At 41.7% G+C, this 15,798-nt stretch overlaps 1 protein-coding gene across 1 annotated transcript in view; it reads right to left on the minus strand.

Moving 5' to 3' along the window:
* Positions 1–451: 451 nt before the first annotated feature.
* Positions 452–15,798, minus strand: part of SCP2 (sterol carrier protein 2) — a 322,938-nt gene continuing 307,591 nt past the window's right edge. Inside the window, exons 15-16 of the mRNA XM_069232654.1 lie at positions 14,944–15,023; positions 452–1,450 (exon numbers count right to left, since the gene is read on the minus strand). Of these exons, the coding sequence (XP_069088755.1) occupies positions 1,355–1,450; positions 14,944–15,023 (176 nt within the window). The 3' untranslated portion in view covers positions 452–1,354. The remainder of the gene's footprint in view (positions 1,451–14,943; positions 15,024–15,798) is intronic.

The raw sequence follows: 15,798 nt of genomic DNA on the forward strand, positions 1-15,798 counted from the left end.
AAACAGGCAATAGATGGGCATCCATTTGTGTCAGGATCTGGCTACAGATCCAATGTAAATTCACTGCAAGCACTCTGGGGCCCCGAAAGGAAGTAGAAAAGCACTATAGAAAGTAGAAATGCTGTATTACAATACAAGCATCAGCAACTGGAAAACACTGGCATTGTTATATTTGAAAGGTAAATTAAGGGGAGGGCACGTACATGCCAAAAAAGGGGTTTAAGGCGCAGGGAGTCGGGGGATTTGATGTCTCATGGAACATGTAGTAAGTCTCAGATACCACACACCTAAGTGATTATCTAGGCAGAGTGCGCCACATGGTATATCAGAAAGGACAAACCTAGCTTCAAGGAGGTTGCATGACCTCTAGGAACAAGAACTGCTAAACAGCCGTTTGAAATTCAGGTTTCGACGCATGCTTTTAATTATTAGAATGAAACTCAAAACAAAATAGGAGAAGGAATATTTTATTCTCATATTAACATTCACCAACAATTCCAAGATAAAAATAAATGAAAAATTAGTGTACAGCACTGATGTACTGCAAGGTCATTTCCTTCTAAACTGATATTTAATTTTTTGGTTAATTATGACATTATTCTTTCTTACATTGACATGTTACAATACTCCAGTTCTTCCACAACTTAAGATGAATTGCTTAAAAACTTATCATTGCAAAACTGTTGCACCAGTTTATCTTTCGCCTCATCAAAAAGGTAAAATATAAATTTTTCCACTTGATTTTATTAGGTATTTATTCGATATTTCTTCTTTTCTAAGTACAAAAGATGTCACACACATTCAAAACTATGCTTCAGAAATGGATAATTAAAAAACAATCATCATAGAGGGTTGGCAGGAGCCAAAGATTAACTTGCCCACTGCAGAACAATGTGCTCTTGACCCTCTAACAAGGGAATGGGACTCAGATAAGCCAGTTCGTGGAAAGTGCATACAGGTTTCAACATGCTTTTCATTAGCAACCACATTATTCTCAAAATCAAAGTGATGCGCACCATGGGTTCTCCCACAGGTATTTCATAGCCATGGTTTTTACTGATAATTCATCAAGAGCAGGTTTAGATTTAACTTGATTTTAAAAGGCAATTCTGAGACTGGTTCTGACCTAAAGACCGGTTTTAATTAGTATATTAATTGTAACGAGTGCAAGGAGAATTCTATGCAGCACAGTAAGGCAATGCTAAAATCTTCCAGGCTACATGAGGCTTAGGAACACTGGGGAAAGTTGCCCTCATTCTAGAGACCCGTGACCCGCTAATTCCAGAGAGATTGCTGACACCAAGACCTGGATTTCTCCCCCAAAGCGAAGAAGAATCTGATGAACAAGGGCTCTTCATAGCTTGGCTTTCACTGGCTGGAGCTGCAGACTCTGCAACTTCATTGCCATACCCATGTTTCCAGTAATCTTCAATTTACCCTGGAAGAAAGCCTACAGAAACAAAATAGATCAAATGTGAGAAAACCAGAAAAAAAAAAACATCCCCAATATTGTCCTCTACCATAAAACAAGTGTAATTCTTGGATATCTGTGCTACTCTGAATCACACAATTATGCATGTGCAATGTTTTAAACTTTGTTATTACACTATGATAAAGCTCCAATCTTTGCAGTTAAGAGATGTGTTGAGGTTTCCCAATTTCGCCAACAAGAGAAAGGTGTTTGTGAAAAAATTATTTTGCAAGATCCCTTTTGCTGGAGGTATTTCCCTGCATTAAAGTGTTTTAATCCTGGGAATTTCTACAGTAAATTTGCTTTTGGACAACAAACTCAGATTAGTCTTTCTTTTTTAAGCTTGTCAGTTTTAAATAGGTTCACAAAAATAGTGTTGTGTTTGAAAACAAAAATCAAGACCTGGGGAAGAAAACCTTCAAACTTTGCACATCTCTCGTTCACATTACGTTTATAGAGTTCAAATTATGAAAAGGGTTATGCATCGTAAGCGTTGATATAAAAAAGCAGACCAGACAATAGCTCAGAAAATACATTTTCTTTGAATTCAACCATTTGACTGCTGGCAGGGAAGAAGCATAGCATACAAGTGCCAAAAGTGCAAAAAAGTGTAACCATGGAAAGGAAGTAAATAGTGAAACAGACACACAGCATGTGAATATAGAACGAGGACAAAAAATAAAAAGGGAGGTGGGGAAGAAATAGGTGTATGGTAGAGTTTAGAAAACCTCAAAACTCCTTATTTGGAATGTACTACAAAAATTGTAGGGGGCATTATAAAAGAACAAAAGAGCTTTTGATAAAGCATTCACTGTAGTATAGACTTCAGAGGCAGAAACATTAACTAAGCAGGTTATGTATCAGGTGTATACACAGCTTAAAATGTCTAATATTTATGGAGAAAATTAAAAAACATTTTTTCACAGAGAACTACAATAAAACGAAGCAACTAGTAAACTGAACTTGCAAATGTAGAACAAGAAAGAAAGATCTTACAAATAAATGACTTCAAGAAAGACTGAAGATGCAGTTTCACTTTGCTGGATGTGTTCATAAGAAACAGGATGAGCAAATGGAACACGTGGTGTAGATTAGGTATTATAAAACTGGCTTCAATGGAGCATGCAACGTTTAAAGTAAGCAAAAGTTGTATTTGTAAACGTATGAAAAGTAGGTAGAAATATATCAAGTAAAATGTCTTGTCTACAGGCCGGTAAAGCACAATGTCTGAGGCCATAATCATGTGAATTGCTACAGAACAAGTCAGTAGTGATGTAGTTTCAAGAAGAACGCCCCTTCTTTAGGGGCTAGAAAGCACTGGCCAACCAAAAGGAATGCTGTGATTCATAATATTACTTCTGGATTGTCTCCATTGGCTGAGTTATACTGCTTAAGCAACTTTTTCACGGATGGGTCGAAGAGAGGTCTTCCCGTCAAGCAGTTAGTCAATTACTTAATCCAGCTCATGTGTTTCAAGTTAAAAAACTTTAGCCATGCCTCACGCCTCATGAAAAGTTCGATGTTCACGAACCTAAAAATGGTGCTGAATATACACAGGTTTGCTCAACTTAGGCTGATCATTTAATACTACTATAGGACTGTTTTTGGACAACAGGGATTTGAAGCCATCAATTAAGTCAAGTGGCCACATGCATTACTAGCAGGGATCACAATGATTTGCCTCAGTGAGAAACAACTATATTGGTAAGTTTTCAAGGGTCATTTCAAACATTTGCAGGTGGATGGGATATTATTGCCTTTCAAGAAGGAAGCAACTACCATATTTATTTACTCAATAAGCAGGTTTGTTCACCATAAACAAATACTGAGGTCATTCAGAAACTCTTGCAAATCCCTATTTGGGTGCAATAGCAATGTGTGCCCAAATAGTAATTCTAAGCGTGTTGCAATTCCGAATTGCACCGTTTGTGGGCATGATTTTCACCAGGTCAAGACTGGAAACAATACTTCAGGCAAACACTGGTAATTGTGACACTGCACAGCTCAGAACTGAGAACTTTCTTGCGATCAGTGGATTAAGCCTATTCAGCTGGTTCAAACTCTGGAAGGCCACACTCCACAGTATCACAACTTTCGAGTGTGCAATTACTGCACTGTTTTTTGCAAGGCTCTATCAACAAGTAATCCTTCAAAGCCCAACTGACTACAGATTTAGATATGGAAAGAGAGTCAAGCATCTTTCGAGCTGGAATGGGTATGAGAACCCAGAGCACAAAATGGAGCAATGGTTCAACAGAGGAGCAGTGATGGCCGCCAAGGCCCTTGACTCCAATGAAGAAACCAAATTCTCGATGGGCAAGATTGGGAGAGCTTTCACAGAACAAATGATTTCCTCCCAGGATGCAGATGTTCTGCTTCGTTGGTACTGCCATTATCTGTCAGACTGTGTCCTGTTTGGAAACAATGTTCCTATGTTTTGAGCAGATGGAAACTTTATTTGGGATCAGCAAAGATTTGAAGGGAACCTGGTGGTGATACTCATAATAAGCTTATATTACAAAAGCTTGTGAGACCTCAGAGTCAGATGATCCTAGTCAATGCTGATTCTCCCCATCATCTGTACTGCCTTCGACTTGGGATTAATGGGTACTCTGTAGTGCTGTCATACTCTGGCCTACATTACAAAGTTGATTTATGGTATAAATGACAGAATTTAACATAGGAAGGAGATAAAACATTGGTCTGAATCCGTCTGCTCGACAGATTAATATTACAAAAATGCAGCATGCCCATTTGGCTGAACCCCTTTAACTAAGATCAGAAACAAACAAAGCATTGGAAATGGTGTAAATATTAGAAGGATATAGTAAAGCAGACCAAGAAGATAACCGCAAGGTGAAATTGTCAGAGTGAATAAATCGCAGAGGAATTACATTGTCAGCTGAGAATATAGCAACACAAGTTCAATATCCATCATTGACAATTATCTGTCTAAAGACATTGAGAAAACTGGACACCAAATTTGGGCACGCACTAGTTTTGATTCAAGAGGCATGTGCAAGCAAGCATTGGTAAAGCAAATATGTTTCGCCTATGTGTGAGCTGCTAGCTTTGCAAATACCTTCTGCCCATGTTCTACACCAGCATGGCTAAATGTGAAGTTAAAAAAAAGGGATAGGACGTTATAGCATTTTTTTTCTAACTTTACTTATAGCTTTGGTGCACAGCCACACTGCTGTACAACACGGCTAAAAAACATTGTAAATAACAACAGTTCTCGCATAGGTGAGAGCTAGTGGCTTTCCCAATCCATGCTGGTTGTGTGCTTTTAATCATGCCCTCGAGTTGACTGTGGGACTTGGCAGTCCTGCCTTATTTTGTGTTTTTGCATCACATAGTACTTTTATTAAAATTGCCTAGCGAGCCAGTGAGGGGGCACTCGTTTTTATTTTTGATACTTTCATCCACACAGCAAGCACAAAAACGGATAATGCTGTGTAAATAACTATGCATGAAATCTAAACATAACCCCATAAACCTTGTTTTAGAAGTGAGCGCCTGGGCGGGTGAGGTCCTTTAGAACACAAACAAAATGACGATCACTCCTCATTTTGATGTGTCAAAAGAACAAAGAAAAATAAAGTATATACGTCCACACCAACATTTCCATACTAGTACAGTAAGGACAGGATAATACAATGCTGCACTTTCACGAAACAAATGCACTCGCCGCACAACAGTAACCATCTCTGTGTTTTCTAAATGTGTTTTTAGATTGCACTTCAAAACTCCATATATGTGCTAACAAGTCAGCACACTGACTAATGAGGGGGGCGTGTGAAAAATGTACGACATTAACCATAAGATATTGCAGCTGGCATTAAAGGCCACCATCGTAAAACACCAAAGAAGACAAGCTACAGTTGTAATGTCGAATGGATGTTAAATGGAAGGCGCGCTGCAGGTGTCGTCATAAAGCTAGGTGAAAGCACACAACCTGAGTAATCAGGTCCCCTTGCAGCCCCTTCGTGTCTGCTCTTACTGTAAACCGGCGTTCGACGTGAAAAATAAGATTGCAACTGAAACCTTTCTTTCGTGGAGTTGACGCTGTCGTGATGGCAGCGGTAGCATAACAAGCAGAACTAAAGCAAAACAAGCAGGTTCTTTTCAGATCCGGATCCCCTCGTCCTTTAATATTAGTATAACAAAAGCAGAACCTCCTGAGGAAGGCTCAAATAGGGGCCCGCCCCTCCGCTGATCTTTTCAAGCAGCACCTGCTGGGGACAAGCTCACAACGACGACGGTGAAGGATGGGGGCTGAGCAGCAGCATGGAAAACAAGCTTTTTCAATGCAATGGGTCTCCCGTTTGCTCGAGTTAGTCTTGAATGGACTTTTCTTGTCACAAATTGAAAATGAAAAGTAAAACAGTGGTCATAAGCAAGTCAATCCAAAGCGTCACGGCCGCCATGAGTGAACGCGAGAGTTACTGGCTCCCTCTGCGTGAAGGTCTAGAAAGGACGTTCACTTAGTGAAATCGCCTGGGAGGGAACTCAGCACACAAAGTAGGGACATTTCAAAAAATGCACCAATAAAAATGAAGCATTTAAGAAAAGCACAACAAAGAATTGATAGCAAGAGCGGGCTTGGTTAAAAGCCCACAGAGAGATTACAACTGGCCAGAGTGCTCGAGCACTCGGCCCTAAAAATGTTTGGAGGGGGAGATGAAATAGTACCTCAATTAGCGTGAGTAGTGAACAGACACTAATCTGGACGGATCAAACTGTGCTTGATCCAAGCTTTACTGAAAGAAAAGGAAGTGACATAGGGCACGCGCTGACCAATTAGGAGTAAGAAAAGAAGAGTGACAATGAAGCCCATGAATTGTAAGCAATGAGTGGGCTCTAAACGAAGTTTGGGAGCATTAAGGGAATTAAAGTATACGGTACCCATTGAAAGGGTTGGTGATTCCAGTTTATTGCGTATGGGTACACTTGCGTCCCAGGTCAAAGTACACTTGTTTTCAGTGATGCTTCTCTGGATTGTATTTTAAACAACAGTTCTTTATGATGGTAAGAGATTAATAAAAGTATGGCACATTATAGAGAAGGCTGTAGCGTGAAAACTGCTGACAGTGCTTAGAAAGAGAACAGGGTAAATGAAGAAAGGCTAATGTAGCCCAGTTAAGCACTCCTAGGGCAAAATAGGTAAAGATCCTAGACTGCAGGGATTCCAGGGTTTCACCTGGCTTCCAAGAAAGAACCAGCTTTTTAGCACTTTCTCTGCAGCCCATTCTATATAACTTCAACAAGGCTGCCTGTTTAAGCAAAATAATTTCAAGGAAAACCCCATCAGAAACAGGAAATGTTTTCAGTGGTAATTATTTCTAGTTAAGGACAACTATAGGCATTTGTGTGTTTGGTATCAACACGAATGGTGCTGGGACTGCTAGATGTAAAATATAAACTCACACTCTAAACCTGCACAAACTGTTACATACATTACAAGTTAAAACCCTGTGTTACTTTGCGTTCAACCCACAAGAGAATCACTTTGTCTGGGAAGCATCACGTGAATACCTAAAAAACACTATTGGGATTTTACCTTGTAAGTAGAAAGACTAGATATTACGAATAACTGTTTTTGTGATGTTTCACTATTTTGCATAAAATATTTTGTGGTGTTTATTCCTCCTTTGTAAGCCTTTTGGATATGTACTTTACACTCACTACTACAATCACACTGTATGTTTATTAATGCAGAGAAAAAAGAACTCTGGTATTGACCGTGTGGGTTTGTATTTTAATAGCACCAATATACTGCTTCATACCTCTGATGGGTGCGGAAGGGCATTTGCGTCTGGGTAACTTGCTAACGAGTGGGAATGCTAAGACAGACAGGCCCATTAAACTATGGTCTTCCATGGAGGCAATTAAAAATAAATTGAACTTTAGAACCAGTGTTTGAAAAAATGGGAAAAAGAGCATGTATTCATCAAACTGAGTGGGTGGTAAAGAGTTTAGAACAAGTTATTTATCTTTGGTAATGCTCTTTCTGGTAGTGTAGTGAAAATAAGTATGTTTGACCACTGACTTTGTGTTTCACCACTGTGCATATTAGTTGTTCAATGTTCACCAGTAGCACATTACATTTTGTATTCAGTTTAACTGCCTATTGGCTTTAACGTGGCATTAGACATTACATTTTGTATTCAGTTTAGCTGCATATTGGCTTTATCATGGCGTTAGACATTGCAGTTGAGACACTGCAGATGAGCTGTGTTTTCCACATCTTAAACTAAACTTGTGTTTTCCGTATTTTCTCCTACCGAACACGATAGCATGATAAGGAAGGACATATTTTGTGTTTTTCTTTAGTGCAGAAAACAGATTGACCTTGAAAGGCGTGTCTCAAAACGGTGGCCAGCTTTCAACACATTCCTGTCAAGGTTTACCTAAACAAGCAAGCATTTTTGAATAACCCACATCGGAGAGGGAAGGCCTTTTAGAAGGCTTTTTTCCCCATGATTATTTAATATTCTATAAAAGGTGTCCCTGAGCAGCAGTGAGGGGAATTTTCAGAGACTTCAGTCAGGAGTGGACATCAACTGCCTGACCTCCTGTGAGGGTGGAAAAACTCTTTCTTGCAGTTGAATAGGGGTCATCAACTTGCTGGCATGAGAAAGATGAAGAGCAGTGATAGGCCCTACGGTGATGAATTTTGACTTTATTCTTTGCTTGGCAGTTATGCTATAATCATATATATTTGCTGTGTACATTGCATTTGAGAATCACTTTGATCTATTTCCCTTTCATTGCTGTGACTATTTTTAAACGTGTGCCTCCAACCTACTAATCTCCTCTCTCAGGAACCTCGTGGTGAAGTAATAATAAATGTCTTCTTTAAACTAAAGAAGATTTTTGTCAGCTCAGTCATTAGCGAAAGCAGAACAGGTAGATACCCCATCAAATTGCAGGTTTTTCACCTTATAATGTTTCCCAGACTGGGTCTAGAAAAATTCAACATGAGTGCTCCTATGCTCTGGCAGGTGGCGTTGTGCAGCTCCACACTTTCATGGGATCAGGTGGAGCAAATAATGCTGGCAAAGGAAAACGTGGAAAGGTGTTATGCATTTTGGAAGGAAGGTGTAAGGTGGTTGGACCTAAAACGCCAGCAATTTACTTGCAGCATGCTGACGTGATGGCAGTAAGAAACACTGCTTTCAAAGTCAAGGACTTAAGGAGCAACTGTACACAGGCTTGAAGGAAATGCAAATTAAGTGTTAAAATAAGCTAGAAGTATGACTAAAGTATCACAAATAGTTTGGAAGGAAACACAGGTCAAACCTTTGATGAAATGCTTCACAACAGGTGGTTTAAACAAGGGTGGTTGGGCTAGTAAAAAAAATAAAAAATAAAAATAAAAAACTGCTAAGAGGGACAACAAATATCCTTTCTCTGTACCAACTGCAAAGTCCTGGTGGGCCCATGAAAGGACAAATACAAGGAGATCAGAAAGTTTGGACTGCAAGTGCACAGGGTCCAGAATAGACAGAATATTAGCCAGCACCTAGAAATGTCCATCTGCAGAAAAGCTTTGTTGACCGAAGGCTTTGCCCCCCAAACCCCCTTTCATGAGGAGTAAGTATTGGTAGTAGAATCCTCTGCATGTCTTCTCATTCAATGCAACCCTTGGAAAGTAGAAGATTAGAATTCTCAGCTCTTCTGAAATTCATTCTGGTGCAAGAGGAAATAAATGATAAGGCATAGCCCTCTCTGAGTTATCTGTAAGAACTATGACTAGAGTAATGGATCTTCAGTGGGGGAGGAAATGTTGAATCTTGCCTCCCACCTACTTAGAATGAGCCTCCGAGGATAAATCAAAGCAGTTTGGAAGGCAGTGCAGTAGGGGAGGAGGAATTGGAAGATTGATGTCCCTTCTGTCCTCCGTGGTGCCTGCCACTGGAAGGTTCACGACCCTGAAAGCTAGACTATATACTGAACCACCAGCTGGGAATGGCAGACGTTGTTTATAGTTCAGCATCATAGAACAGGCTCTGATTTTGTTTCATTGATGGGGAAACTGTTTCACTGGCGTCAATAACCTCAGAGAGCATGCAGAGGCTTGACTCTCTTTACATTTTTTCAAAGCAGAGTCAGCTTTTTCCCTGAAGAGTCTGGATCCATCGAAGGGCATAAATAATAAGGATGCACCAACCCGGCTGACCTCATCCATGCGCACCTTCTAAGCATGACACTGCTACCAGTACCACTTCCAATACAACTGAAAGCATCTAGGCCGTTGCGGATTACACTCTTCATTGCATCCTGCCCATCATGTATAGTATGGGCCACCTAAGCTCTGACATCCTGGAGGACTGCCGGCAAGATCACACTGGCCATGTCCACAGAACATGCATGCACCTGCTCAGTAAACAAATCACATTTACTGACCCAAGGACCAAGCTTAGAAATATGTAGGTATGTACTGGCATTTATAGAGTGAACCTATCAACGGAGCACTGTAAATTAAAGGGGGTTGCAAGATAATTGACAAGATACTTACCTTCGGTAACACTTTTTGGGGGATATTCCTCACCTCTGGATTCAGAAAACTCTAAAGCAGTACGTCTGCACACCTATAGCATCCAATCTGGGAATGAATAACTGTACTGCATATAAGCGCTACCTATGCGCACGGACATCAGTTTCTAACGCAGGCTCATATGTGCCATCAGACTTGGAGCCCATCAGCAGATTGGTATGACCACTGTGCACATCTCTAGATTGGGACCTTTTTAGATAGATAAGAAATATGTAATTGATAAATTCTGTAAGAAAGCTCCAGCACTCCTCCTCGTTCAAGCACTCGTCGAGATAAATAGAGAGTCCATTCCACAGAACAAGGAAGTGGTGAGAATGCTGCTTCTTAAGCTAGTGCGTAGCAGATTTTAATGCAGAGGACTGTCCACCTAGCGATGGTTCTTTTCTGCACTACCTTGGCTTTTTTAGGCTGGGAGACCGTGAGAAACCAACAATAAACTGATTGGCCATCCAGTGGTCTCTGGCATGGTCAGTGCAAAAGTTTAGGGCTTTTTTCTGAACTAATCGATGCAGTCTCTCCTCCTATTTTGAGGATGAGGGGGGGCAAAGAATACCAGAAGGGTGAGAGCCTGCCTGACATGGAAAGGTGTCAATACTTTCAGCAGAAATGCTGCTCAAGTTCTCAATACCAGTTTGTTTGAAAAAATGTTAGTTAAGGCAGCTGGACCAAGAACACTTGCAGTTCTATCATGTGACAAGCTGCTGTTATCACAGCCAGAAAGACAATTTTACAGGGTCAAGAGACCAGGTGCCAGATGCACAAAGTCTTTGACTGGTCACAAACGCCCGATCAAGCCGTTTGTGACCAGTAAAATGCTTTTTGGCATGTACCAACCCTATTTTATGAGTCGGTAACCTATTACCAACTCGCAAAGTAGGGCTTGTGACTCGGCAAGTGCATCACTTCCTAATAGCGAGTCACACTGGTATGTAGGAATGTTTTGCGGGTGGGAATGCGGTCACAAAACATTCTCAGTTACCACCAACTTAAAGTTGGTGATAACCCATTCACAAAAGGGGAAAGGGTCCCTTCCCCACTGCGAATGGGCATGGCAAACATTTTTTAAGAGCAGGCACTTGTCCCATGAAACAAATTTGAAATGGAAACTTTTCATTTTTCTTTTTGCAATTCATCCCATTTTTCTTTGAGGAAAACGGGCTGCATTACAACAACAAAAAAAGCTTTATTTACAAAGCAATCACAGACATGGTAGTCTGCTGACCCAACAGGCAACTATCCCTCTGATTGTAGCCATACACAACGGGTCGCTAAACCCAACAGAAAACCATCCCTGTGATTGCAGCCATTCACAATGGGTTGCAACTTGCGACCTGCCTCATGAATATTGATGAAGCAGGTCCATTTGGGACCCACTGGAAATCCTTAACAGTGTTAAACACACTGTTGCACATCGCAGTTTGTGATTTCCCAATAGCGAATCGCTAAAATTCGCTACTAAGAAATCAAAAACCCACAATTTCGTACATCTGGCCCATAGTGGATAACTGTGCACAGGCTAAATATGGGTGCACATTAGAAAATTGAGAACAAAATTGAAGTCTCTATAGCATCACCAAGGTCTCTGGGCGGGAACATGTGTTGTAAACCTTTCAGAAACCTCATCACAAGTGATTTGAACAAAAAAGGCTGATCTTGCAAGTACAAAAAAAAAAAAAAAAAAAAAAAATATTAATAATCAGATCGGGCCATTAACAGTGCCCAGAGCATCCAACAGTTTGGCTTGCAATTGATGTGTTTGGCAGTTGTAGCGCTAATCCACAAACTTTTAACTGGAGTAAATTGGCTTTGTGGGAGGGAATCTAGCTGCCAAGGTATTAACAACCATCTTGGAGGTAGATCAAATGGAATGAACTACTGCCATTCAATTTCCATGCAGTGGAGTGCAGGTTACACACGCTCAGGTGCAGGACCCTGCCCTGCAGCTGTGACAATGATCCTCCCGAAGTGGCTGCTTGATTGGAGGACAAATGCTCATGCCCAGGAGTTCTGGGCACTGCGCTCTCAGAGCCCAAACCGGGGCTGCTAAGATGACGTGACCCTGGTTGTTTCGGATCTTCACAACTCAAGCCAGGATAGGCAACAGAGGAAAGGCATGCAGGATTCCCGAGCTCCACTCTCTGTGGAACGCATCTGCGAGAGACCACCTTCTTGGGAACTCAGTGTTGATATTGTACATTCTCAGAGGTGCAAACAGACTGAGCCAAAGTTCTCCTCATTGCTGGAAGATGTCATACTCCATCTCTGGGTCCAATTACCATTGGTGATCTGCTAAGTGTTGGTGCCTGGTAGTTCACAACTAGAGGAAAAACCCTGATGATTCAGCCAGCTCCCAAAGCATAAGGCCTCCTGGCTCAGGACTCAAGACCCCACTCCGTCCTTTCGGTTGCAGAACCACATGGCAGTGGTGTTGTCTGCAAGACTTTGCACCAGTCTTTACTTGATGGTCAGCAGGAAGGCCTTCAATGCCAAACAGATCACATCAACAAATTGATGTGGAGATGGATTTCCACCAGAGTTCTCTGATCTCCATCGCTCCACCAGTGATGAATCAGTTGCTAACTTCCGCTCTCAATGCGGTACAGAGGGAAGTCTGCCACTGACCCAAATGTGGCCTACCAGCCACCACTTCAAATCTTTTGCAAACGCCTCAAAACCTGGATGGAATCAGGAAGGCTCCCCTGGTGATCAGCCCACTGAGAATTCAGATCCCACTGCAGAGCCTGCATGTGCCATCTGGTGTGATTAACAAGCAGGATGCAATAGTTCCAGAAGCCCAAACACCATGCTTCAAGAAAGACAAACATCATGACCACAGCCCAAATGCCCTGAACTCTCCGTTCCGGGTGAAAGGCACAAGACACGCACCATACCCAGGATTGCTTAGATGAACTGCAAAGTCTGCGAAGAAGTCAACCTTCGGCACATTGATAGTAAACCCCAACGTTGTTAGGAGGTTCATCATCGCATGGAGATGGTCTATGATTGCCTGGGCAAGTTTGTCTTCAACTGCTAGGTAAGGGGAACACAGGCAAATGTGACCTCTGAATGTGTGCCGAGACCCTCGCCATCACTTTCCTGAACACCCAAGGCGCACTGGTAAGGCCAAAAGGGAGCACCACATACTGAAAATGCTCCTGACCACTGCCAATTGCAGATAATGCCGGTGGACCTGCAGGATGGGAATACAGAAATAAGTGCCCTGCTGGTTAAATGCTACATTTTCATGCAGTCTCCATGATCCAGGGCAGACAAAACCTGGCCCAGCATGAGATCTTCAATGTGCCATTTCGCAGGAAAGCATTAAGTGGGCGTAAATCCAAAGAAGGATGGAATCCTCCATCCTTCTTTGGCACAAAGCAGTAGCAGGAGTAATACCTAGCTCTGGCTTCCGACGCCAAAATCCTCTCTTTGGCAATTTGGCCAAAAGGACCTGTACTTCCTGCTGCAAAGCCACACTGATGGGAGTAGAAGGTTCAGTGAGGTAGAAAGAGGTGGGCGAGCACAGTCCCGATGAACAATTTGGAGGATCGATGCGTTTGAAGTGATATCTCATAACCCTTGGAGGAAATGCCAGAACATGATTTCTACAGGGTGGTGTCAAAAGGACACACAATTTTTTTATTTTTTTTAAGTTGTGGTTGCGAGAGGGCAGGGGACTGAGCAGCACGTTGTCTTTGGTGCCCTGAGCATTATCTATGGGAGGCATGGCCTCCACCACAAAAGTATTGAGAAGGTTGTTGTGCCGGCAGTGGAGTCTGGCAATATGGAAAGCCCTGTCCGTATGCCCTATAGAGGTGGAACAGTAGAGATAATTGCCTGGTAGGGGCACACAAGCCCAAGGAACAAACTGAGGTGCAACTTTAAATCCTCTGGGGGCAGAGTCCACTTTCACAGCAAAGAGGTGAGAGCCATCGAACAGCATGTCAGTCATAGGTGACTAGACATCCCCTCAGAAGCCTGTAGACCTTATCCAGACATGGCGTTGCAGTACCACACTCGTGCTGATTGCAGATGCCCAGGCTACATTGAATAATTGATTTTACTTCATCCCGCCCATCCTGGAGGGTTTAGTCTAAAGACGCCTGTAGGTCATCTGGAATTGCCAGCCAGATTTGGCCCACCATGTCCCACAAAGCATGGATGTAGTGTCCTAGGAGGCAGTTGGTGTTGACAGAACTTAGGGGAAGGCTTGCAGAGGACAACATGGCTTTCGAGTTCATCTGGATGCAGCTGTTGCAGGCCCTGGAGTCATGTTCTGACACGAGGTACCACAGACATACCTTGTGGGGGGCCCTGTCACAGGCATTTGTTTGCAACTGTTCCTAAAGGTTTAAGCCCTGTCATTTGACCAGGTGACATATTGCTCTTGAACATATTTCTCTTGTACACTTCATGATTTGTGATGGCTTGTTAAAGACAAAATAAGTAGACTTCAGAATCTGAAAGCATGGAAAAAAAAATCAACGGATGTCAGAGTGAGTGGGTGTCACTTCTAGAGTGAAACCATATCGGTTAGAAGTATCCATCAGGAAGAAGATTTTATTGGTCAAAACACTCTCAGGAAAGGGTGACATCTCTCTTTTATCAAGGCACTTATGTAGATTATTCATACACTCATTTAATCAAGTAAGCAATAGCACATGGCAACCACAAAACACACCCCTAAGACAGCACCATAATGACATCCTGGTCTGCTTAGCCATCAATGGTGAGTGCCGATCATCAGAAGAGGTGTTTAAGTACATTAAGAAAACAAAAGTTTAACATTTTAATGGAGGCGTGAAAAAGCTCAATTTATTATCTATGAATGCAAATGATTTGAGAGGCTCTGAAGACAAAGGTACATGAGAGCTTGCGATTGGCTTAGCTATTTCTCATCTTCACTTACCGTCTGTGGATTCATCTTGCCGGTCATTAAATCTAGCAGATCTGGATCGGCCATAGTAATAGTGCAATCAGGTTTCTTATCTGTAGCAAAACACAAAATGGAAATTAGCGCAACTGGTACTTTCACAGATATAAAGCAGACCTACTTTGGCGTAAGTCAAGGTTCTCTTCTTACAATGCACTATTTATAGAGTTTAGTAAATGCCCAGTGCAGGAAATGCATGGAAGCTTGGGGACTACTGCAAGTGAATACTAAAAGGTGTTGCAGGTAACAAAAGTAATGCAAGGGTAGCAAGAAGTATTGTGTTCAGATTCGTCAGTAAGTGATCTGGACCCATCAAAGAACTTACACTGCACTGAGGAAAATACTGCATGTTATCTAATAATACTTAAAGGAGAACATGAAAGCTGTGCAACCACGGAATAAGTGATAATAAAAATAAAAAACAAATCACTAACTTATACCCTTTTTAAATTAAATTGGTCTCTTACTTAAACAGAGAATTTTTTTTCACATAGTACTATCCTTTTCTGTTTCTATGCTGGTTAGTGGCAAAGGAAGGATGTAAATCTGTAAGTACCCACACAGTAAGATCTACGTTTACATGTGAGAATCTTGCAACACGCCCTATGGTGCTGTACATGCTTTCTCCTAATTTAATCTGACACACGACTTGGCTAAACCAGACTTGTCAACAAACTGCAGACCAATTATATTTCAGCAGCGTTTTTGCATACAAGTAAATTAAACAGACAGACTAATGGGGTACAAAATATCTTGTGATGAGAAAGTAGGTTTAACGATGCTAAGTTTGTCCAGGCAGCAGCTTTCGCTGGTAGGGACAGTGTTGTAAAC

This window comes from Pleurodeles waltl, chromosome 4_2, assembly GCF_031143425.1.
Source record: "Pleurodeles waltl isolate 20211129_DDA chromosome 4_2, aPleWal1.hap1.20221129, whole genome shotgun sequence".
NCBI lineage: Eukaryota > Metazoa > Chordata > Amphibia > Caudata > Salamandridae > Pleurodeles > Pleurodeles waltl.